The 24,828-nt window shown below is 37.4% G+C and overlaps 1 protein-coding gene across 4 annotated transcripts in view; it reads right to left on the bottom strand.

Moving 5' to 3' along the window:
* Window positions 1-20,522: 20,522 nt before the first annotated feature.
* The window catches only part of LOC136246812 (uncharacterized), a 62,263-nt gene continuing 57,957 nt past the window's right edge, over window positions 20,523-24,828 (bottom strand). For all 4 annotated transcript variants that reach the window (XM_066038378.1, XM_066038376.1, XM_066038377.1 and 1 more), the window contains one exon: window positions 20,523-20,873. In XM_066038378.1, coding sequence (XP_065894450.1) covers window positions 20,777-20,873 — 97 coding nt within the window. In that variant the 3' untranslated portion in view covers window positions 20,523-20,776. The remainder of the gene's footprint in view (window positions 20,874-24,828) is intronic.

The raw sequence follows: 24,828 nt of genomic DNA, 5'->3' as shown, positions 1-24,828 counted from the left end.
TATGTGCTTTGTCATCAGTTGATGCTCTATAACCATCAGTGTCTTCCTCATCACTCTGTTGTTCAAAATCGAGACCATCATCAGGACATTCAAAATACTGGTCATCAAAATGTTCAATGTTTTGGTCTTCATAATCATCATCATCATCAGGTTGCTCAAAGCACTGGTCATCATCAAGGCATTCAAAGTACTGGTCATGATAATCGAGAAGGTCAAAGTGCTGGTCATCATTGTCAAGGTGTTCAAAGTGCTGTATATCTTCAAAACTGGACTGTGACTGTTCTGTAATTGTGTGTATACCATGATATGAAGTTATTAAACTGAACAGGATAGATAGTTTCACATAAGAATAATCACTTATGCACCATATAAAACTAATGATTGAATTAAAAGCCACCAAAAGTTCAATTTATTGGTTACATGTAGGTACTACATGTAGTATGTGCAAGCATGTGGTTATGGTTATGTGAAACTTATCCTGTGCTATTGTATACAGTAACTAGTCATATAGTAGCACCTGGTGGAGTTTGGTCATTCTGGAATGTGTGGGTAATTGACTGTGGTAAGTTAAGTTGTAAACTGCTAGCTGTAAACATACCGTATATGACCGTATAGAAGCCCGGGCGTTTATTTCCTATAAATCATTTTTGACTCGGCGTTTAAACGAGACCGGCGTTAATTTGGACCAGGGCGTTTATTTCTTACTAGCCACTCATTGAAAATGATAGGTGCCAGTACAAGTACCTACGAAATCCATAGCCCATCACGTACATAAAACCATTTGGACTCCTCTGCTGGGTGATACATTGGGAGTCGGGCGGAAAGATGACAATGACCACCATAAATATGCTATGGCTATCAGCAGAAGAGAAGGCATAGTCGAACAAGACAAGACATCATAACACTGGTGAAGAGACATTACCGTGGTCTAGTTAGCAGCTGACACAAGTTTAGAACCCCAGCATTTATTTCAGTGCATGTCATTAGCACCCCAGCATTTATTATGACAGTCCCCTAGGTGTATCCGGCATATATTTGAGCCCCTGTGTGTATTTGCGCCCGGCTTTAATACGGTCATATACGGTAACCGCTTATGTAAATGATGGTTAGTCACAACACACAATTATCACCTTGTAATGTATTTCCCTTTAGTGCTTTAATGACTTTCTTATAGCGATGTCGCGTTTATCTTGGCATAGAGGAAATTGGATTATCTGCCTCCAAGTATCGTTTATACGGAAATCGTTTTTCCTTTTCCTTTCACTCTGCCATTGTAAAATCACTCAATAAAACTTGGCATTAATAGATGATTATGCAATAATCGTGCCATGAATTATAAGCCAATCAGCTAGTTTAAAGAAAAAGAGCGCTCATTATAATAGTCTGCACCTGTTGTTAATGACTTAGTTAGTACGCGTAGAGCATGACGGAACGTACTGAAGCTTTTGTTGTGTGGGCTGGGTGCCAAAAAACCAGCATAAACGCAAGGATGTAATAAATGGCATTTTTGCTCCTAAAAACAACGTATTGGTTAAATGGAAGGGAAGATGCTATGAGGCTAAAATTATTTCAGTTGGTAAGTTTGTAAAACTAGTAGCTTTAGCTAAAAAAGAAGTTTTACCGTTCCATTAATAAATAATACACTTCCTGTTTCATTCAGGAAATGACAATAAAGCTTTATGTAATGAAATGGGAACTTACGATGCAAGAATCTGGAAGGAAATGGGAAATCACAATGCTGGAACCGAAGCGGCTAAAACCCAGAAGAAAAAGAATAGCAAAAAGTCTGAAGTGGACAAAGTTATTGAAGCTGAGATTATGGAAGATTTAGAAGAAGTCTCACCACTTCCCCCCTCCTTTAGTGCTCCTTGAACTTACTTTCAATAGTGTCACCACTACTGCTGTGGGGAGCAGCACTATAACAGTGACTAGTTCTGTTGGCAGCCACAGTAGTGCCACCATGACACCAGTGGCTTAAAGTACTTCCACCATGACAATGGCAGCAGATCGTAGAAGTCGTCAATACTATCCACCCCCATATCCTGCCAACATCTATCCTGCTCCCCAGCAGGATCCTGCTATTGATCTGCTTGCACTGTACCACTCCTTAAATGAACGAGTGAAGCACCTTGAAGAGGCACTAGCTTCTGGTAGCGGTAGTGATGATTCAGAAAGGAGTGGTATACCACGAGTATTGGAGTTGACGAGAGAGCAGGAGCTAACTTTGCACATGATCCTGTCAAGCAATGCAAGCTGGATGGTGGCTATCAGAAAAAATTTAGTGGTAGTGTTTGGGACAGATACTTTGGCAGGATCATGTGCTGTGGGGAGGCCGATGAAGAACTCAACAACGCAGCCATTGAACTCAATAAAGTTGAATGCCATCAAAGGTGTGTACAATATAAACTTAACTTATTATTTTTGTAATTCATCATTACAGGCCTCATACTGACTAAGTATCCAGATGAACGGATTAAAGATGGTGATCTAAACTGTAGTGACTGGACAAATTTATTATGATTATGATGTAATGTAAAATTGTGTAATTGCTTGCGTGTATATAAATGTAGTTGTAACCTATATTTTTCAGAGTTTTCCAATGACAGTGATTCAAATTACTTATTGGTGTATTGTGTTGTGCGCACTAGCCCTACAGTACAACTGGCGACGAGGCTTTGTGGATTCATACTATGGCTACTATTGGTCGCATTGAAGAGTTTAAAGAGAGCAAAGACAACTGGAATCAGTATGCTGAGAGGCTTGAGTTCTTTTTTGAAGCAAATGGAATAAAGGATGATGCCAAGAAACGTCCCATTTTTCTGACAGCTATAGGCATACAAGCAGTTGTGAAGCCTTATTGCTCCAGAGAAGCCTAATGAGATAGAGCTACTGAAGGCCATGAAGGACCATTACACTCCAGCTCCGTCTGAAATTGTTCAAAGATTCAAATTCAACAGTCGCTCCTGTCAACCAGGTGAATCAGTATCGATGTATGTGGCAGAGTTAATGTCGATAGCAGAATATTGCAACTTTGGTGCTACTTTAGAACTCATGCTTAGAGACAGACTAGTATGTGGAATTAACAATGAAACGACGCAGCATTTACTGCTGGCAGAGACGATCTTAACCTACAAGAAGGCGTTAGAGATTGCGACCAGCCAAGAAACGGCATCCCAGAATGTTCAAACGATTCGAGGCACGAGCAGGGACTCCCTCAGAGCCAATTAATGTGTTAAAGTCTACTAGTAAACAGCCAAGTCAGCTTGTTTCTCACAAGTCTACAACTGGTAAACAGCCACCAGCTGCAGTCACATGTTACAGGTGTGGTAAGAGTGGACACAAAGCTACACAATGCAGGTTCATTAAAGCTAAATATCATAACTGTGGTAAGATTGGACATTTAATGCAAGTGTGTCACTCACCCAAAGTGGAGAAACAGATTGATTCAGTGGAAGTGCTCAGTTCAACTTCAGAACTTGAGTATGGCTTGTTTCACCTCAAGGATACTAACTCTGCAGAAAATCCTTACAATGTTACAGTTAATATTAATGGGAAAACTCTCACAATGGAAATTTACACAGGAGCTTCATTATCCTTAGTTTCTGAACAGACATACAAGTACTTGTGGCCTTAAGTTCCTCTACAGAATTCATCAGTCAAATTAAAGACTTACACTGGCACACCTTTGAAAGTTTTGGGAATCATGAGTGCAACTATTAATTATGAATCTCAAACTGCAACCTTACCTTTGTTAGTCGTATCTGGAATCGGTGCAAGTCTCATGGGTTGTAACTGGCTTGAAAAACTTACCTTGAACTGGAAGGCTATACACAACATACATTCTGACAAATTACAGGAAGTCCTATCAGAATTTTCTGAAGTTTTCAATCAGAAGTGGGCATGATGAAAAATTTCAAAGCAAAAATTTTTGTTGACCCTTCAGTCCCACTACGTTTCTGCAAAGCTAGACCTGTTCCTTATGCCATGAAGCCTTTGGTAGAAGCTGAACTGGACAGATTAGTTGCCGATGGTATTTTGCCACCTGTTCAACATGCAGATTGGGCAGCTCCAATTGTGCTCGTAATGAAAGCTGATAAACGCTCAGTTCGTATTTGTGGTGATTTCAAACAGACTGTAAACAAAGCTTCACCTCTTGACAAGTACCCTATTCCAAAAATAGAAGATTTGTTTTCCAAGCTTGCAGGAGGCCAGAAATTCACTAAATTCGATATGAGTCAAGCGTACCAACAGCTCTGTTTAGACAACGAGTCAACTAAATATGTGATCATCAACACCTCAAAGGGGCTATTCAAATACAACAGGTTACCGTTTGGCATATCATCCGCCCCAGCTATTTTTCAACGTGTTATGGAAAGTTTACTTCAAAAGTTAGCTCATGTTGTAGTTTATTTGAAGGACATCTTAATAACAAGGGAAAATGATGAAGAACATCTCCGTTTCCTAGCAGAAGTTCTCAACCGAATGAAGCAGTCAGGACTCCGCCTTAACAGAACCAAATGTGAGTTCATGTCAGCGTCTGTAACTTACTTAGGTCATTGTATTGATGCACAAGAGTTACACCCTACTTCAGACAAAATTGATGCAATTCAGAAGGCTCCTACCCCTAAAAATTTGACACAACTTAGAGCTTATTTTGGTTTACTAAATTCCTACAATCGTTTTTTGCCAAACTTATCATCAGAACTTTTTCCTCTTTATAGTTTATTACATAACGCTACTTCTTGGCATTGGGGACCCAATCAAGATAATGCTTTTCAAAAGTCCAAACATTTGCTTTTATCCTCACAACTTTTAGTTCATTTTGACCCTTCTAAAGAAATTTTGTTATGTTGCGATGCTTCCAATTATGGTATCGGTGCAGTCTTAGCGCATCGTATGAGTGATGGCACTGAAAAGCCAATTGGGTTTGTATCTCGTACACTTACATCTGCCGAAGTTAACTACTCACAAATTGAAAAAGAAGCACTTTCATGAATTTTTGGTATTACTAAGTTTCTGTATGGTTATCATTTTACATTAGTTACCGATCATAAACCTTTACTTAGCTTGTTCAAAGTACAAAAGGCTGTTCCATCTCAAGTTTCTGGACGTATACAACGTTGGGCGCTCACCTTAGCTGCCTATGAATATACAATTGCTTTCCGTCCTACAGCAGCTCATGCAAATGCAGATGCTTTAAGCGGTCTTCCGTTAGCTGTTGTTCCTTCAGAAGTACCTGCAGTACCTGAAACTGTTTTGTTACTAGAACAAATTGACGATGGACCTTTTACTGCTCAACAAGTTAAACATTACACCTCTAGAGACCCATGCCTTTCTAAAGTACTTAACTTTATACAGCATGGCTGGCCAAACTTTGTGAAAGATGATACTCTCAAACCTTACTGGAATCGTAGAACTGAATTGACATCACAAAATGGTTGTATTCTATGGGGAAATAGAGTAATTGTACCCCCACAAGGCAGAGCCATAGTTCTTCATGAATTGCATAGTGGACACCCGGGAATTACTCGAATGAAAAGTTTAGCCCATGGAATTGTCTGGTGGCCTAAAATAGATGATGAAATTATGGTTCGTTCATGTTCCTCTTGCCAAAGTCAACAAAACAACCCTGCCACATCTCCACTTATTCCCTGGCAGTGGCCAACACATCCATGGTCAAGATTACATATTGACTATGCAGGTCCATTCCTAGACCAAATGTGGTTAGTAATCATTGACGCACATTCAAAGTGGTTAGAAGTTTTTCCGATGTCCTCTACTACGTCTACTGCAACTGCTCAATGTTTACGAGAAGTTTTTGCAAGATTTGGACTCCCAGAAAGAATTGTGACAGACAATGCTCCAAATTTTGCAAGTTCTGAATTTACATATTTTTTTGAAGCAAAATGGTATCAGACATACAACCTCAGCTCCATATCATCCTGGCTTAGCTGAAAGAGCAGTTAGAATTTTTAAAGATGGTATGAAGAAAATGTCTGAAGGTTCATTGAAACAGAAATTAGCTCGTTTTTTGTTTAGTTATCGTAGAACACCCCAATCTACAACTGGTGTTGCTCCCTCTGAATTACTTATGGGTAGAAAACTCAGATCTGTGTTAGACTTATTAACTCCTACTGTGAACAACAGAGTTGATACTGCTATGACTATGCAGAAAGATAGTCATGACAAACGTGCAAAACAGAGATCATTTAACCTTGGTGATATTGTTTATGTTAGAAATTATGGACAAGGACCAAGTTGGATCAATGGTAAGATTGTGGATTGCTCAGGACCTTGAAATTTCAAAGTTACAGTTACTTTATATGACCAAACTTTTACATGGAAGAGACATTTTGATCAACTGAGAGTCTGCTATTCACAGCAATCCAACACAAGTGTGTCACATTCAACTGATTTGAATGCAAGTGACATTTCACCTGCATCTCACTCCACCGAGGAGGGGGAAGAGGAAGAAGAAAGTGTTATTGTAATATGGCCAAATACAAGCACAGAAACTACTGCTGCCCCTGTTAGTGTTTCGGCCACAGAACCTCGGCGAAACCCCTCCCGGACAAGGAAACCCCCTGATAAATGGACTTATTAAGGGTGGAGATGTAGTGACTGGACAAATTTATTATGGTTATGATGTAATGTAAAATTGTGTAATTGCTTGTGTGTATATAATGTAGTTGTAACCTATATTTTTCAGAGTTTTCCAATGACAGTGATTCAAATTACTTATTGGTGTATTGTGTTGTGCGCACTAGTCCTACAGTCTACTAAGGACAGTACAAAAACATTATCATTAACAGTGCTTGTGCTGGAACAAAAAGGAAAACCCTTAAATAACAAGTTATACAGCTGTATGCATATATATACATATCAAGACACACGGTAGTGTGTCGTGCGGCCCAAGAAGCCGGAGCGTAACACCCGTGAGTATATTGACAGGAAGAAAGAAAACGCAATTTTCGCACCTCCGTAGCTCTGTGCTGCCTTGATGAAACAAGACGATTTTTGCTGTGGACATACCCTCCAACTTTAGTACTCCACATTCCAAATTTTAGCGAAAACGCTTCATGCGTTCCCGAGATATGCGACTTCAAAAATTGGCTTAGTTTCTTGGTTTTTTCTTCTTATTTTTCTTCCTCCTATCGCACACTTACAAAAACTGCTATAAAATGCGAACGCCATATCCGATTGTCTTGAAATTTGGCACACAGAATGGGGTACAAAGGCGCATCTCGGTACAAACTTTGGCTGGAATACGATAAACAGGTAAAGAGTTATGAGCGATTATTCACGAAAAATAACATCAATATGTTGTCATGCCTACAGGGTAAACCGCGTATGGGAAGAAGCTGAAAATCGGTGGGAGAATAGGTTAACTATTGAACCTCAAACCTTTTATGGCTATAAAGAAATCGAGCTGAAAACCAGGAAGATACAACGAAAAAACCAACAATGTGTAACAATTATGCAATCGAGATTAGCTAATAAAAAATGACTGCTTGCCACGCCTACCAGATAAACCGCTTGGGGTAATGCCTTGAAAATCGTTGTACGAATGGAGTAATCATCTTAGAAAGGCTCCTCAATGGTGTAGAAGAATCAGACTTAAAGCCACGGAGTTATAACAAGACATCCAACTTGGTGTAGCAAGTGCGAGATCGAGATACTCTAATAGAGCAGTCATCCTAATAGAGCAGTCACCCTGAAGAGAATTCAAGAGATCAGCTAGAAACAAGAAACCTGTATAGAGATCGGCTACACACAAGTCACCCTGTAGAGAGATCAGCTAGAAGAAGTTACCTTGTAGGGAGTTCATGCAACTATGGAAAGAGATAGTTCAGCTAGAAGAAATCACCTTGTAGAGTTCAACTACAAAGAAGCCACCATGTAGAGAGTTCAGCTACAAACAAATCTCGCTCTAGAGAGATCAGTTAGAAGTTACCTTGTAGAGAGTTCAGCTTCAAACAAATTACCCTGTAGAAAGATCAGCTAGAAGAAGTCACCTTGTAGAGAGTTCAGTTACAAAGAAACCACCATGTAGAGAGTTCAGCTACAAACTAGTGACCTTGTAGAGACATCAGCTAGAAGAAGTTACCTTGTAGAGAGTTCAGCTACAAACAAATCATTCTTTAAAGAGCTCAACTGCAAACAAATCACCTGTACAGAATTCAGCTACAAACAAATCACCCTGTAGAAAGATCAGTTAGAAAAAGTTACCTTGTAGAGAGTTCATTACAAAGAAACCACCATGTAGAGAATTCAGCTACAAACTAGTGACCCTGTAAAGACATCAGCTAGAAGAAGTTACCTTGTAGAGAGTTCAGCTACAAAGAAACCATTCTGTAAAGGGCTCAGCTGCAAACAAATCACCTATACAGAATTCAGCTACAAACAAATCACCCTGTAGAGAGATCAGCTAGAAGAAGTCATCTTGTAGGTAGTTCAGCTACAAATAAACCACCCTGTAGAGAGATCAGCTAGAAGAAGTTAACTTGTAGATAGTTCAGCTACAAAGAAACCATCATTTAGAGATTTCAGCTTCAAACAAATCACCTGTAGAGAGTTCAGCTACAAACAAATCTCCCTGTAGAGAGATCAGCTAGAAGAAGTTACCTTGTAGATCGTTCAGCTACAAAGAAATCACCCTGTAGAGAGATCAGCTAGAAGAAGTTACCTTGTAGAGAGTTCAGCTACAAAGAAATCATCCTGTATAAAATTCTGCGACAAACAAATTGCCCTGTAGAAAGATCAGTTAGAAGAAGTCACCTTGTAGAGAGTTCAGCTACAAAGAAACCATTCTGTAAAGAGCTCAGCTGCAAACAAATCACCTGTACAGAATTCAGCTACAAACAAATCACCCTGTAGAGAGATCAGCTAGAAGAAGTTACCTTGTAGATCGTTCAGCTACAAACATTTCACCCTGTAGAGAGAGCATCTAGAAGAAGTCACCTTGTAGAGTGTTCAGTTACAAAGAAACCACCATGGAGATTTCTGTAATTAATATATGTATTATATATATAATTTGTACATTTACTGATAAAATATTTAAAGTACATCTACTTCATCTTTTCTTCTTCCTGTGGTAAAGAAAAAAAGATAGGTTAAAAAAATAACGACAATTTAGGTGAATTTTTGTGCTGCTTGGCACCATGGCTTTTTTGAGGGCTGCACACTTTTTTTACAGCTTGGCTGTTTTGGATTAGATATCTATATCTATAACTTATATACGTATACCTATGCTATAATATTTTATTAATAATGTTCAATATGCAATAGTACATACAAGCGGTTTGCATGCATACGTTTGCAAGTGCATACATGCACAAACATACAAGTAAATGGTTGCAAGTGAATTACAAGCATTTGCACACAAGTGCATGCATGCATGCTGCTTGCAATTCTATGTTTACATGCAAATAGGCCAAATCTTATACTTCTGCATATAAACATCTGCTTGTGAGTAAATTGCATTCAGTATGCAAACAGTTTGCATGCAGTATACAAGTACATTTTTGTAAGGGAATACCCTCACTTGTATTGGGCGTGTCAATCAACAACAAATCACAAATAAACACCACAACGGAAACCTTTAAACCACTATCACATTCTGTAAATTAAAAAAAAAATATATATATATATGATTATATATATTACGTGGACTAGTACCATACAAGTGTAACACATTGCTTTGTACACACACTGGTTCATAAATCACTCTGCTGCCATAACCACATCCGCCATCTTGGAGTACAGCCCATTTTTGCAACCCCGATGGCATCACTGTCTACAATAATACCATAGATAATTAACAAGAGGGGATTGGAAACCACCTCATTAACACATTCAGTCCTTGTTGTGCTTTCTCCGTATATCCAAAATTTAGTTTACCGAATTATATGAGAAAGCGTATCATGCAGCACGTTGTTTCACCTCCAGACGAGTGTTCCCAGGAATAACAAAAGGAAGAGCATTCTTTAGTCACGCCTATGTCAACTTCAGCCTCAGGTACAATGTCTTGAGCATAAACTAACAGTAACTATTACTGTTGCTTGATAGACTCAATCACGCGTAAGATGAAAGAGACAGAGTCAGCAAATACCCAGCTGGTTAACGCACTTTATGAAGTACTTAAAGACAAAACTTTTCAGTACAATTCAAAACCAGCTAGAGGTGCATGTGAGGCAGCTGTGTTGTTGCTTGATTGTGTAAGAAAACTGAAGACTTGCCAGTGATCACAGAATTTTCACTATCTCTTCATTAAAAGTTTGAAGCGTTTGAATCTGGGAAGTGTCAATAGACACAAGCTTTGGCGATCATTTTTTAATGTTCGCTCATCAGAAGAGTTTACAAAGCTATGGAAGAAGTTTCTTGCCACGGCAGGTGTAACTCAGACACCCACACTTTATCAACATCTCACAACCTTGATGTTTAATGAAGAAATAAGTAAAGCGACAGAGGTTGAGGCTCAATCTTCACATGCCATAGAGCCTTTGACAGAAAACGAGAGAAATGCTTTGAGGTATACTTAGGATACATCCATCGCCATCTTTGAAAGCAGTTGGAGCGTTGTAGCCATGAGATGAATGAGGAGCTTGTGCTTTGTTTGATGGAGATGACAACAAGCAAAGATTCCACAGCTTTGAATACCGATGAAGAATGGACAGTTCATGTAGATAGAGGTTTGTAGTATGTAAAGAACACCACATATTTATTACTTGTGGCCATTGAGGAGGAGGTCAGAAAATGTCTGAAATTGTTACTAACAGGCTCAGATCACAAATCTAATATAATAAAGAAGGTAGTAGAGAATGAGGATGTACAACTTTATTGGTTAATCACCCAAGCAGATTTTGATGTTGGGGATGATGACTTATCAGCTGTTGTTGTACAAGACTGTGTACAGAGGACATGCGGTACCTAATGAATGTACTTTGCTACAGAAGTTTCGTCTTTGATTAATGCTGGTAAGACTCATTATTGTATCACTGAACTGATGGTATCGTTAATGCTTACTATGGTATGTTCTGTAGTCATTGTTGTTTACTTGTGTATATACCTTTATTTTCAGATAATAAACAGCTACATGAAGCGATTATGGTTAAGTTTATGGATGGACATACACATTTAGCAGTTTTTTCTAAACCAAGCTGGCAGCATCTGGATACAAAGCAGTATGCAAATGGCATAATTCAGTCGACCTGTTTACTAATAGACTGATGTTTCCAATACATCTGTATGGTAATCACTGGTGTTTAGTTTCTGCTTTAGTTTCTGTGAGTTTCAATGATCATGAAATAACTCTTTATGACTCGTTACCAAGCCATGGCCAAGTTGAAGCAGAATGTATAGATATTATAGAAACATACTTAGTGCTTAAGGTCGCTGGGCAGAAGGCTGTTTCAAAGAGTTGGAATAAACAAATTTGTAGAGAACCACAACAGGATAACTTTAATGATTGCGGTGTCCTTGTTTGTATGAATGGACGGAACATTGCAGAACAGTCCAATTTTGAACTTTATCAGGATGTTCGACATACAAGGAGACATATAAAACATGAACTGCTTAATTGTAAACTTTTACCATTTTAATAATCATTGTGTGTGGAATTAATATGTTACATGTACAATTACACAAAATTATTATCAAATGGATGCAATTGCTCAGTGCCATCATACAATATCCTACGAAGTGCTTTAGCTTGCTGTATGCCTTTGGCTGTTGCTTTTTTGTGCTTCTCCATGAGGTTGCTAGCATAAGAAAAGCCACGTTTTGTACAAATAGTTCCATAACAGCCCATGTAAAATCACTGTTTACTTTAATAGCTTTACACACCACCGGCTCAGAAGCAATAGAAGATGACACCTTATAAAACGTGAGGGAGTCAACTTGAGCACTGCTACTCCATCCTAACAAAACAATAAAATCACTATATATTACCCTGATTAAATAATAATTACCTTGCGGAATCTTATCCCATGACTGCAATCTTCTGTGGAGCTCACACAGAGTTAAAACTGGAGCATTTGGAAATGCCGTTACTGGTACAGACACACTGAAGTCTAACTGATCAATGGGAAGTGACACCTTCAATACAGACATGTGTAGCTTTGAAATAGACACATAAACTCTTCGGTAACTTTGGCTTAGGCTTAAAGTGCTTACGACTAATTACCCTAAGCCTTATGTGTCCTCTTCTGTCATTCATCTGTTACAAGAGGCATAATAAGTTTATTTTACAACTTCACATAATACCATAGCACTACCCTAGTTAGCTATAGCAAGCAAAACGTTTGCGCAAAATTTAGGTTTCCACTATACTCACTAAAATACACATACTGATGGAAAAACCACTAAAACAGAAATTTTAAACCCACACAAACCCCTTCTACTGTCACAAAGAATGGCTTGGTTTTGAAAGAAATTCCATATTTTATAATTACACGAGCCATTATAAACCCCAAACTTTACACCATTACACCACCTTTGCCAGTATTCAATCGCTGGTGAAAGCTGATGTGCTACTACTATGAGCGTAAAACTTGATACAAACCGTTGGGATTGACAAAATCCATTTAAATAAAGCTTAAAATGCTGTCATACAGTAGAAAGTCCACTCAGAACCCCAAACAAAAAATGCAATCTTAGAAATGAATTAGTGACTAATTATATAAACTTGCTCACTGTGACAGATTCTGTGGCATTCGTGCACTTTCATACGCATCCCAGAGGGCGGACTGGGCTGGTGGTTACTCTACTGCCGCTCGGAAACAATGCCAGTTGTCTTTTAAGCGCATGGGTTGCATATTATGATGTAGCCTCGTGACGTGTAAAGACGATTGTGGGGTTCGAACTGTTCCAGACCCTTTTTTCTTCCTACACAATGACAAAGAGAAAAAAGCGGTCTGGCCACACGAGACTGGGTTGTCTTCTTCACCAACAAGAAAACATGCCAACAGATCAAAGGTGTAAACGATGACAACAGGGAGTGTTTCCAATCCCCTCTCGTTAATTATCTATGACAATAACCAGGAAGTAGAGCTGCTTCTTCTGCATTCCACAGCAAAGATCGACCAGGTTAAACGTACGCTCTCCCCTCCGCTATCAGGGTTGCAAAATGGATTGTACTCCAAAATGGCGGATGTTGCTGTGGCAGCAGCTCACCTACAAAGGGTCTATTAGCTACTTGCCATACAACTAAAACACAATCACACAATTGAACTTATCTTGCAACTTTAATATCTCTTTCTTGGCCATTTCGATCTTTAGTGGCTCGTTTAGCGGTGAGCACCTGATCAGTGAGACAATGTACCCGACTCACGCTGGCGATAAGTGTCTGTATCTAAGATCATAAAGTTCCAGATGAGTTAATAACCGTCCCAAGTTTATAACTTAGTTCCGGTGGCTTGATGTATCATCGAAAGTGATGTCACAACGTTCTTTTCTCCCCCAATAGTGAATTTATCGCCTCCTAAACTTTCGACTCGATACTCTTCCCGCGCTTCTTTAAACTTTTTGCGCCTTAAATTTTACCGCCAGATTTGATCACGCGATTGGGAATGCGCGTGAGTTATGACTTGACGTCACAATAATGCCACAGGTGTTTGCTTACACCCCATCTGTGTATAGTCTCGCGTAGCCAGACTGCTACTTTTCTTTTTGTGTGGGCGTTTGGAAACTACTTTTCCAAACGCCCACACAAAATAAGTAGCGGTCTGGCTACGCGAGACTAATCTGTGGTTGTGCGTGTCCGAGGACTCAGTCACCTTAGTCTATGTCACGGTACAATAGTGGTATGTATGTGCTATCAATGCAGTGGTGGATCCAGGGGGTCGCAGGGGGCACGTGCCCCCCTTCATCCCTTTCAAAAAAAATTGCATACAAGATCGAGATACTCTAATAAAGCAGTCACAGTATTCATGAGGCAGTGTAGCTTAGCCGAGAGCTTAGCTATGAAGCTATAATAGGGATCTTTATATACTTTATAGTAGGCATTCCAGCCCAATTTTTTTAATTTTGGAAAAATGGACTTTTTATATACTCACAGGGGCGGATATAGGATTTATAAAAGGGGGGGCTAACTCAAGGTACTAATCTCAGTCTTAGGTAGAGGCCGGTGTGCAAAGCACACTTCCCAGCATGCAAACTAGGTCACATGTTGTGACATTTCCGGAAATTTCGTGTGTCTGTACATTTCCTCTGCCAAAAGTTTGACGAGTTGTAAGATTTCCTGCATGTATTCAGAAATTTGACATTTACATGAGATTTCCTTAGTCAAGGACACATGGCATGCAGTGGCATTTCCTACACTATCTAGAAATTTAATGGCATTTAGCTACATTATATTTCCTAAGTCAAGGACACATGGCATGCAGTGACATTTCCTACACTATTCAGAAATTTGACATTTACATGAAATTTCCTAATTTAAGGACACATGGCATGCAGTGTCATTTCCTACACTATTCAGAAATTTTACATTTACATGAGATTTCCTAATTTAAGGACAATGGCATGCAGTGAGATTTCCTGTAGCTACTATTCAGAAATTTCAATGAAATTTCCTAAGTCAAGGACACATGGCATGTAGTGAAATTTTAGTCCAAGATTGTCACTCCAGCTGCTGTCATACCTGACTACTGTAACACTTGGATAAGGTATTGGTATAACATAAATCAATATATACGGTACATTATAGTGGCCAAGGACACGTCACATAAATTTCAAGAAATATCATATTTACTGGACATTTCCTACATTAACAGGAAATGTTGCAACCCAAACCCACAATGAAATAATACCTTGGTAATATAGGCTTCTTATACATTTTACAAACTCTATTAAAGTAGGTAAGCTAGCTATAGTTGTAATGTACTAATGCTGTCTGTTCCTTGCCATTTTTGAATCCTCAAAAACATTTAATAACTCATCGATGCAATGTATGATCAGCTTTGGCTACACAGCATGTACAATTCCCACTGAGCCAACACAGCATAATTCATACAAAAATACTGACTGTATTTATTCCGTCCATGTTTAGGTGTTGGAACTAATAGTCCAAATATTCTACCTTTGCTCAGACAAAAACAGACCACAGCCCCCAATAATGAATAACATTAGAGTCATTTATAGATTTGGGGTTCGTTTTGTCTCGTTATAGGGAGTTTATTAAAATAGTTGTTCCAATACTGAATAAAGACAGGGTTAGAATAGGTAGTATTGGAACACTATTTTTGCTGTGCAAACTGGAAATTGACAAATAGCTACACCTAAATCTTTTAAGTGCATTCTATGTAAGTAATTATGCATCAGATGTAAAGCAAAAGCACACATCACAATGTTGACCCCATTTGATGTAGTGTCAAACTCATACATTATGTAGAGTCGTTTTTCTACAATAAATTGTGTGGGAATACTACCTTAAATAGACATGTACTTCTTGTAGCCAATATAGCTCCTAATGGCATTCAGTCCCCTTCATTGACTCATTGTCAATAGTCTCTCAACGGACAATCCTATAGTTTGTGGCTGCTGATAGTAAAATATCTGAGTTGAGTTAGCTACATATACGTATGCTGGTAAGAATTTTATAAATTTATCCCAGAAATTTTATTGCAGTTGTAGTGGCACAATGGATCCTAGCCACTACTGCTATGATCCAGTAGCAATAATGGCTACTGGATGGTAGCTTCATTGGTTTCGCATACACAATTATGTGTTGACCTGGTTATAGTGGTACTCCTCTGGTAAGAGTAGAAAGGTGTGTGCTGAAGCTCCAACAGGTACTGTAGAAAATGTATGGGAGATGAGTTTCCCATTTCGCTGTGTATAGAAAATTGTACCAGCTCATCGATAATATGATTTTTTGCTTATTGTGAGATGACACATAACAGCCTATAATATTATTTAGTTTTATGGTGATCCTGTGTAATTCATAATACAAAGTGATGTAATTATGCAAAGGTTGCTTGTTTTTTGTTTTGTGCCACGGTTACCAATGGGGCTCAATAGAGAGTGTCTGAAAAGCCACCCATTTGTTTGTTTAACCATTACTAGCAATTACAAATTGTGGCAAACCTATTATATCAAACAGCACGTAGCATTTTTCAAGCTGTAATAATTTGTTATTACATATATAGGTATATTGGTCATGGGATTAAAGTTTGGTGCATGGGTTAATTTCTATATTCTGCAAGACAACAAAAACTGTGAAGTGTGCGGTAGAATTTCAGTGAATGCAGATATATTCATGTAATAATTCTACCCTTAGCTACCAGTTAAACTGCATAGTACAAACTGAAAGTAAAATTATTGCAAAATTCTACAGTAATTTGAGCTGAAGTGTAACCATATCAATTTAAAATTCCATAGTAACTTCAAATCAATGACAGTAAAAGTGGCATGTGTCAAACTTATATTACATGCCTAACTGCAAACTACCGTAACAGGTGATATGTACTAATACAGAAAATGCAACAGAAATGTAAACAAATTACCTTGAAATTTCTGCATAACTGGAAATCACCTGGACAGGTGGTATGTACTAGTACAGGAAATGTTCCAGAAATGTGAACAAAGAACTCCTTGACAAAATTTGGTTGTGGAATTTCCTGCACAACTGGAAATTAAATGGAAGAGTGATATGTAGAAGTACAGGAAATGTGTCAGAAATGTAAACCAAAAAATTTCCTTGACATTTCCAGTTCCAGGAAATGTGACATTTCCTGCATGAGTGGAAATTACCTGGAAAGGTGGCATGTATTAGTGCAGGAAATGTGCCAGAAATATGAACAAAATATTCCTTGACATTTTTGAAAGTGGCATTTCCTGCAAAACTGGAAATCACTTGGAAAGGTGATATGTACAAGTACAGGAAATGTGTCAGAAATTCAAACAGAAAATTTCCTTGACATTTTTTTGTACCGATATAACTGCCGGAAATGTGGTATTTTTTGCTGTGTGCATGTACCACCAGTAACTTAAAAAATCGTTTCTACAGGACCTAAATATTTTAGTTGTTTAGTCACTTGTGTTGAAATTATAAGGATTCAGTAATCTGTTAGTCTGATTTTTGACAGCAGCTTTTTACAAAACATCACTCTATTGTGGACCACACATCAAGGACAGTCATTGTTCTGTAGTAAAAGTAAACAAGCACGTGCACAATTAGTTGTATTGCTAACACAACACAGTTGTTGAAATTATTTACCCCTGCTTAGTTTAAACAGATACTAGACTTATAATAGGGATTGGCAATTTTATAGTGTGTTGCCAATCCCTATTATAAGTCTAGTATCTATGGTTTAAAGCAGGTTTTGTAATTTGTTCCGCCCACGCATTTCAAACTATTCCGTAACCTTAAGTGGAAGTGTACTAACAAATTAAAGCTAAACAATAGGTTATGTAGCAACAATAGAATAAAAAATATAATAAAATAATATATTATATGCCTGAAAAAAAATTGGCTCAATTTGCCAATGGATGCAAATTAATTAACATGGATGTATGTTTTAACCAACCAGAATGCAGTATTTTAATGTGTATCCATATGGATAATTGTATCAAAATCTCTATTATGTTTACTGTATGTTTAGCTATAATGCTACCTCTACTGGCTTAGTGTTTATATCACTATGCATTCCAATGATATTCATTAAAAAGTCATGAATATTAATATCCTGCACAGTTCTACAGCCTTACAGAAATCAATGTCTTTTGTCCTAAATAATGCTTTAGAAGATCAAACTCCAAGTTTTAGTTTCTGAGTAAGGCAGGAGCATACCGTTCTGGTTTTATGATAATTGGGTATCATAAACCCAAAATCATTTTTACAAAGTTCGTACAGGTATAGAGAAGCCCCTAGTAGAGTTTTTGGGTAATACCACTCTATAGCCTAATCTTTGATTATCTTCAGGTGTATTTGTAAACACATAATTATGTGTGGGTACTGTTCTAATTGTAGGGGAGTGTAGGCTCTTGGGCAAACCGTTTATAGGCAGAACAGACCACTGTATAATATTATTAATCAATAACTGAAAGCACACAATGACAACTAATACAGTACACAATATTAAAGGTATGCATAATTTACAGTTATTACACCATTACAATACATCGTTAACTCTATTACAGGTATGAAGGAGGAGTAGCATATGACCTGGTTTCTGAACTTTTATTGTACCAAATTAAATGGATCATGAATCCACATGAGTAGCAATTGCAGCCACAATGTACAGAGTGGAAGAAGCAGGGCTGCAGGAAGTAATTCTAAAGTGGTCAGGCCAAGGGATAAACGCTATAAAATACTGCACTTGTTGTGTGAATGCTAGGGGGGTCTGGGGGCATGCTCCCCCAGGAGAAATTTCAAAATTGCATGCTCTGAGATTAAATCTGAGACTACAGTATTTTCAGCTGTAAATTCCCTAGCAAATTATTAACCAACACTTGTGTTAAACTCACTGCATGTAACCACATCATGTGTTCACATTAATTTCTTACATTACAGAATTGAAACACATGTAAATACAGTATTGTTCCCTTTTGTTATATATAGCTACGTACGCATGTAGCATGAGTTTTAAACTGATAGCTATATATGTTAACTTATAACTAATTTTAATGTGATGAAGTCACAACTCAGTCAATAACTAGCTATATGTACTAAGTTATATGCTTAATTATACCAAGAGTTATGATCTATAATACCAAGATTATGAGTTACTATTATTAACTCTTGATCATACCCTATCATGCTATGTTGCAGTGCTCAAATATTCATCCAATTATGTACACTTCCATGCAAAGCTGTTTATATTTCGCATTTGCTAACTTCATAAAATGTTTGACTAATAAATCAGTAAATACACCCTGTACCTGAGTGCTCTATTAGGGTAACTGTTCTATTAGAGTTTTTCAATCTTTTCCATGAATAACTGCCATAGGAAAGATTGAACAGTACGATGTAAATATTCTATTGGCATTATATCACAATGCTTGCATGATGCTTTAAGCATCTATCATTCCCAAAAACATACACACCAGCATAATCGGCCAGTGCCTATCAGCATCTCAGATATAGCTATACTATATATTAAAAATGCTGACAAAGTGGTCAGGGTATGGCCTGACTGACCGGACCGCTTTCTCCTCCCTAAGAAACAAAAAGTAAAACTATTTACCATACATTTTCAGTGTATGCAGTTGCTATGCAACAGCTAGATCATTTGTGACTGGATTTGCAAAAAGGTACCCTTTTTCACACACAAAATTTGACTCATTTTTTGACTTTGAGGTTTGAGTTTTGAACATATACCTTATAATTGCCAGCAATTATCCATGAGTGTAGCTATACTAGTATCTAGAACAATTTTGATACTAAGAGCAAGTTAATCAGTGTAAGGAGTCAAGTGTTACACCATTTTGCTTACTGCAGTTCGAATCCTGGGGTTGGAGGGATTTTTTTTCCTTACTTTGGCCCCTTTCCTGTTACACCTTTTCAGTCAGTCAGTAAGTCAAGTCATTAGGTCTAAGTCCCTGAAATTAGGTTAGGTAATCCTAGGGCTGCAGCACATGTTGCTGTCAGACCTTCAGTGCTGGTCACTGTAAAGTTAGAGCTGAGATGTATTTTGCTTTACTGTAATTAAGATATAATTTGCTTACAATTGTTAATTGTTAGTCAAGTGTTAATTTGCTGGTATACTGTACGTTCTTTAGAATAGTTGAGTTACAATGTAATCGAATTTGCGAAAAGGTACATTTACCACACATTTTAGTATTATTATTAATAAAATGCTTACAATTGTTAATTGTTAGTCAAGTGTTAATTTGCTGGTATACTGTATGTTCTTTAGAATAGTTGAGTTACAATGTAATCGATTATTAATAATAATACTAAAATGTGTGGTAAATGTACCTTTTCGCAAATTCGATTACATTGTAACTCAACTATTCTAAAGAACATACAGTATACCAGCAAATTAACACTTGACTAACAATTAACAATTGTAAGCAAATTATATCTTAATTACAGTAAAGCAAAATGCATCTCAGCTCTAGAGAATAGAATAGCTAATCAGATCAAATATGATAGAGTATATTGTTCTTCACTGAACAGAAACCACTAAGCAAGACTAGCCCCTTCCCTCTCCTTCTTCAAAAAGAAATGAAAGCAGAGTGCCATCCGGCATAGTCAATAGGTACGGCAGTGCAAAAACCTTCTGCTTGATATTATATGCATACAGGTTATAATTAGCTATACTCAGATGGTACGATTTTCCGTACCATACGTGTATGGTACAAAATATGCATATGGTATAGCAATGGTGGATCCAGCATGGGGCATTTGGGGCAAATCCCCTCCTTGTGGAGGAGCCAGTCATACTTCTGATTAAAATATCTAGCTACTAAATTCCCATCACATTTTGGAGGAAGTTGTGGCCTAAAAAAATCTGCATATGAAATTGACTGCCTGTAGCAGGTAATAGTGGATGATCAGATCGCAATGTTCCAGTGCATTTCTCTATGACTACACATGTTCAAATCATATCACATAAATAACTGTTGTACAAAGTTAAAAGAGAAATGGTGACTAAATTATGAACATCAATTTTGGTTTTGAAAGCATGAAATCTAGACAAAGTACATCCAATATGTATACTGGTATAAACTGTATGCTACAACAACAACAAAAACTGCATGTTCAGATTGTGGTTAAATGATTAACTCTAAGACCCAACATTTCAATGTAACATGATGATAATGTTTATAATTAATGATCAGTAAAGTCATTAGTAACTAGAGTGGCATTATCTTTGCTAGACATTTCTAATTGTTCTTCGAACATCACTGAACTGTCCAGCTTTTCCCTGTGTACAACACAGATTAACAATAACAGTCTGCTACAACCAGACATTAACAAGCAACTACATACTGTAAGAAATCCATTCACAATTTTTTCTTGCATTAAGATGGAAGGGTGTGATGCAGCCCAATAAACTGGCCCATCCCACTTGTGTAGGATTGACATGATTTTTATGCATATGTACTGTTACTACTGTAATTCTGCTACTTTTATGAAACAGGATAATATTTTACTATGGAAATGTGATGCGGCCCAATAAATTGACCCATCACACTTGTGTGGAATTAACATGGTTTTTATGCATATGTACTGTTACTAGGGCTGAGCGATACTACCGTTTTAGCGATATATCGCGATATTTTGAAAGTATCGATATCGCGATATTTTGTTGTTAACTATCGTGATACCATGCCTGTACATTACTGTCATTAAAAATCTATTTGTTATGCAGTAGTTGGCTAAGAATCCTTGTAAATGATAAAGTCCACCCATCTAGTTTCCCCTGCAGAGAGGTGTGAACACCATAACAACCTCAAAGCATGTGTTACAATAACTGTTACTGTAAACAAGGATGATAGTGGCTAGTTTGCTATCACCTATAAGGACTTCCTGCAGGAATGCTGAGGAATGCTGAGCAATACATTATGTGGCACCAGCTATGATTGACTTATTTGTAAGTATCGTGAACTATTCAGTATCGTGAATAGTGGCTTTAGTATCGATCGTGATACTAAAATGGCAGTATCGCTCAGCCCTAACTGTTACTACTGTAATTCTGCTACTTTTATGAAACAGGACAATATTTACCATGGAAATGTACTCCACTTTCAATAGTTCACAAACAAATGTATTTCAAGATACAAGCCTTCAAAACTCGGCTGATTTTTGCTTTTTTTCCCCTTCTCATTTTGCACAGTTGCTACAAAACTCAAATGCATTATCCAATTGTCTTTAGATGTGGCACGCACTAGAAAGATTTAAGGTGCATTATATCAAAACTTACTATTGAGAATTGTGAACCGAAGTGATCTAAAATTAAAATTTGCATAACATCAAGTTTTACTATTAGATCTTAGGAATCATGTACTAAAACAGCTTAAAATAAATTCCATGCTATTTGGTATTCATAGCTTAGTCAAACTGGTTGGTTGAAAAACCTTATGGCCGTCATTTCTTGCCCTATGTAAAACACTTGTAACAAAAAAAAAAGCAGTCATTAGCACCCATAATCTCTATACAAAAAATTAAAGCCTCTATACACTTCCACCCAAAGTAATGCTCTAATGTTACCATAGTAACACTTATTTATTGTTCATTACAACATAATAATAATGTCATGTGTCCTCATACAATTTCCTATTGGAGAATTTAATTACTCGGGTGGAAAAACCCTTCAAAAGCAGTGTGTTACCCTCAACTGAATTCACTAAACTTGGTATTATTCTACGTGGTAACACATGCTGATAAAGAATCTGCCCGAAGTAAGGGCTTAACTGATTATTATACAAAATTACATTGCAAAACACACAAAATAACAGGGTTTTCCCACCGTATTATTACATACCTGAACAAGTAATCTGGCGAGACAAGGCTTTATCCTGCCTTTTTGACACAAACTTGACACAAACTCCTATACATCACTCAAATCACCATTCATCAAAAATTCTGATGAGCCATAAGAGATACCCTCAAATCAAAGTATGCAGAACTTATGGTGCCAGTTTTTATAGATGGTGCTACCATATAATGGGAATGATTCGCGGAAGAAAACATTTGCGAATGATCTACTATTTCCTCATTCGCGAGAAAATGTTCGCGATTTATTGCATAAAATAATTAATTGTTGGGGGCGTGCCCACAATGGATAGGGAACGCTCGACAAGTTGCATACTACACATGCATACTAGTAGCCACTCGCTGTTTCACTGGAGAAGCAGGCATTCACAATAATGAACACGGACGATAGGCATGCCTATAGCCTTGGGGGTGGTACTAAAACCTAGGCTAAGACACGCTATTCCGGCACAGTGAAAATTGCTGGGCTGCAATTATATTTGCCCTATTTATAGCACTGATTTTTCCACTGTCACTGAAGTTTGTATCCTTCTGTTTGAATCACACGCTATGGTCCTGCGCCTCACTGGTTATACCGTCACACATATATAGCAGTTTAGCAAGTAGCTACCCGCTTCAGGGGCGGATCCAGGGGGGGCTTTGGGGGCTGAAGCCCCCCCCCCCTTCATATTTAGGCTTTACTTGATCAATATGCTGAGTATTATAATGAAATTTTGTCTTAGCATAATTATATGATCACTAATAATACAAATACTCATAAAACCACCTTATAAACATCTTTCCAAGGTATTATCAGTGGATTTACAGTATGCTAAAGTTTATGCAACAAGGACCCTGATCAGCATCGGAGGTGTACAAGATCGAGATACTCTAATTGAGCAGTCAGTTAACTACTCTAATAGAACATTCACTAAAAACATGTAGTTGGTTCTGTTACGGAATTTTTCAAATCTGCCTCACCTATACATACAATGAAGTGCATTGGTCTGTTTAAAGGACTTCATTCATCTACTTGTGTAGTTAATATGTATGGCAATACTTAATTCAGGCACACAATTTCCATTGAAAATACTCTCAGATTCAATCTTGTATTGTTCAAATTTCAAAATTTTCCACTTTCAACATTATTGTTCTAACATGCACCTATTCAGTGTTGTGCAATTGTGAGAGGGTGCATCATGTACTTGGTTGTCTGTACCTACCCAAAGTTTTCCATTAACAAAATGCTTCAGAGAGCCATACCTATAATCTAAAGGCAGTATATAAAATATCTACAGGCAGAAAATATTAATTTTATGTGGAAATGTCTCCAAATTGCAGTATTTTAGCATCTATTTTTCAAAAATTTTCTGGGGGGGGCATGCCCTCAGACCCCCTTAGTTCCAGCATGGTTTGCACACCTTTATCCAAGACATTAGTACCTTGAGTTAGCCCCCCCTTTTATAAATCCTAGATCCGCCCCTGCGCTTATGCACTCGTTACATGAATGCTCATCAACTGATCCATGAATAAAACCTTTTGAATTGTAGGAAAAATTTTGCAAGAAAAAATTCGCGAATGCACCTAAAATCGCAAAATTCGCGAATGTTTTTTCCGCGAATCATTCCCGTTATACGGTATTTTAGCATATTTTTTGTTATGGATTTTTATAATGTACGGTTAAGTTGACAAATATGTATTGGCTACAAATTTTGCTTGAATATAATTAAACAGTTACTGAGTTATCAACGTAAAAAGGTTGATATGTCGTTACGCCTACAGAGTAAACTACTTTAGTGAATTAAGTTGAAAATCAGTAACTATGGTACAGTAACTCAAGCCTTTTGTGGCTAGAAACCAATCGGAGTAACAGTTATGGAGTTACAATGTGAGAAACACCCTTTGGTAACAAGTACACAATCTAAATTTATAAAAAAAATTGATTGTTTGCCATACCTACAAGAAAAATTGTTTATAAACCCCCAAAAGGTTCTTCCATCTACAAACCAAAAATGTATATCAGAAGTGAAATTCATATTTTTATACATGCAACAAATTTTAGATCAGTGATACAACACTTTTGCATGTTGTAAATTGTGCGTGAAAAGAAGAAGAAATGGATGGAACAATATTGGTATGTGGACTGCCTTACTGGCGAGCAGCTCCACTATAAAAGCATTTTAATTTGGATAAGAGAATACAGAGCTTCGTATATGCATAAAAAGCGTGTTATTGTTCTGGTTAATTATAACACATAACTACAAGTAGGGATACATCTGTGATTGGGGCGGTGCGATATTAACAATAATGTGGTTATCGTGATACCTATGTCATAAAGATAATAAAATTTCTATTACTGATATCTCAAGATAATAGTAATATTATTATTAAAAGCAGGCAGATTT

Source organism: Dysidea avara, chromosome 2 (assembly GCF_963678975.1).
Source record: "Dysidea avara chromosome 2, odDysAvar1.4, whole genome shotgun sequence".
Classification (NCBI taxonomy): Eukaryota; Metazoa; Porifera; class Demospongiae; order Dictyoceratida; family Dysideidae; genus Dysidea; species Dysidea avara.
Note: the sequence above shows the minus strand (reverse complement) of the source record. Positions and strands in the feature narration are given on the sequence as shown.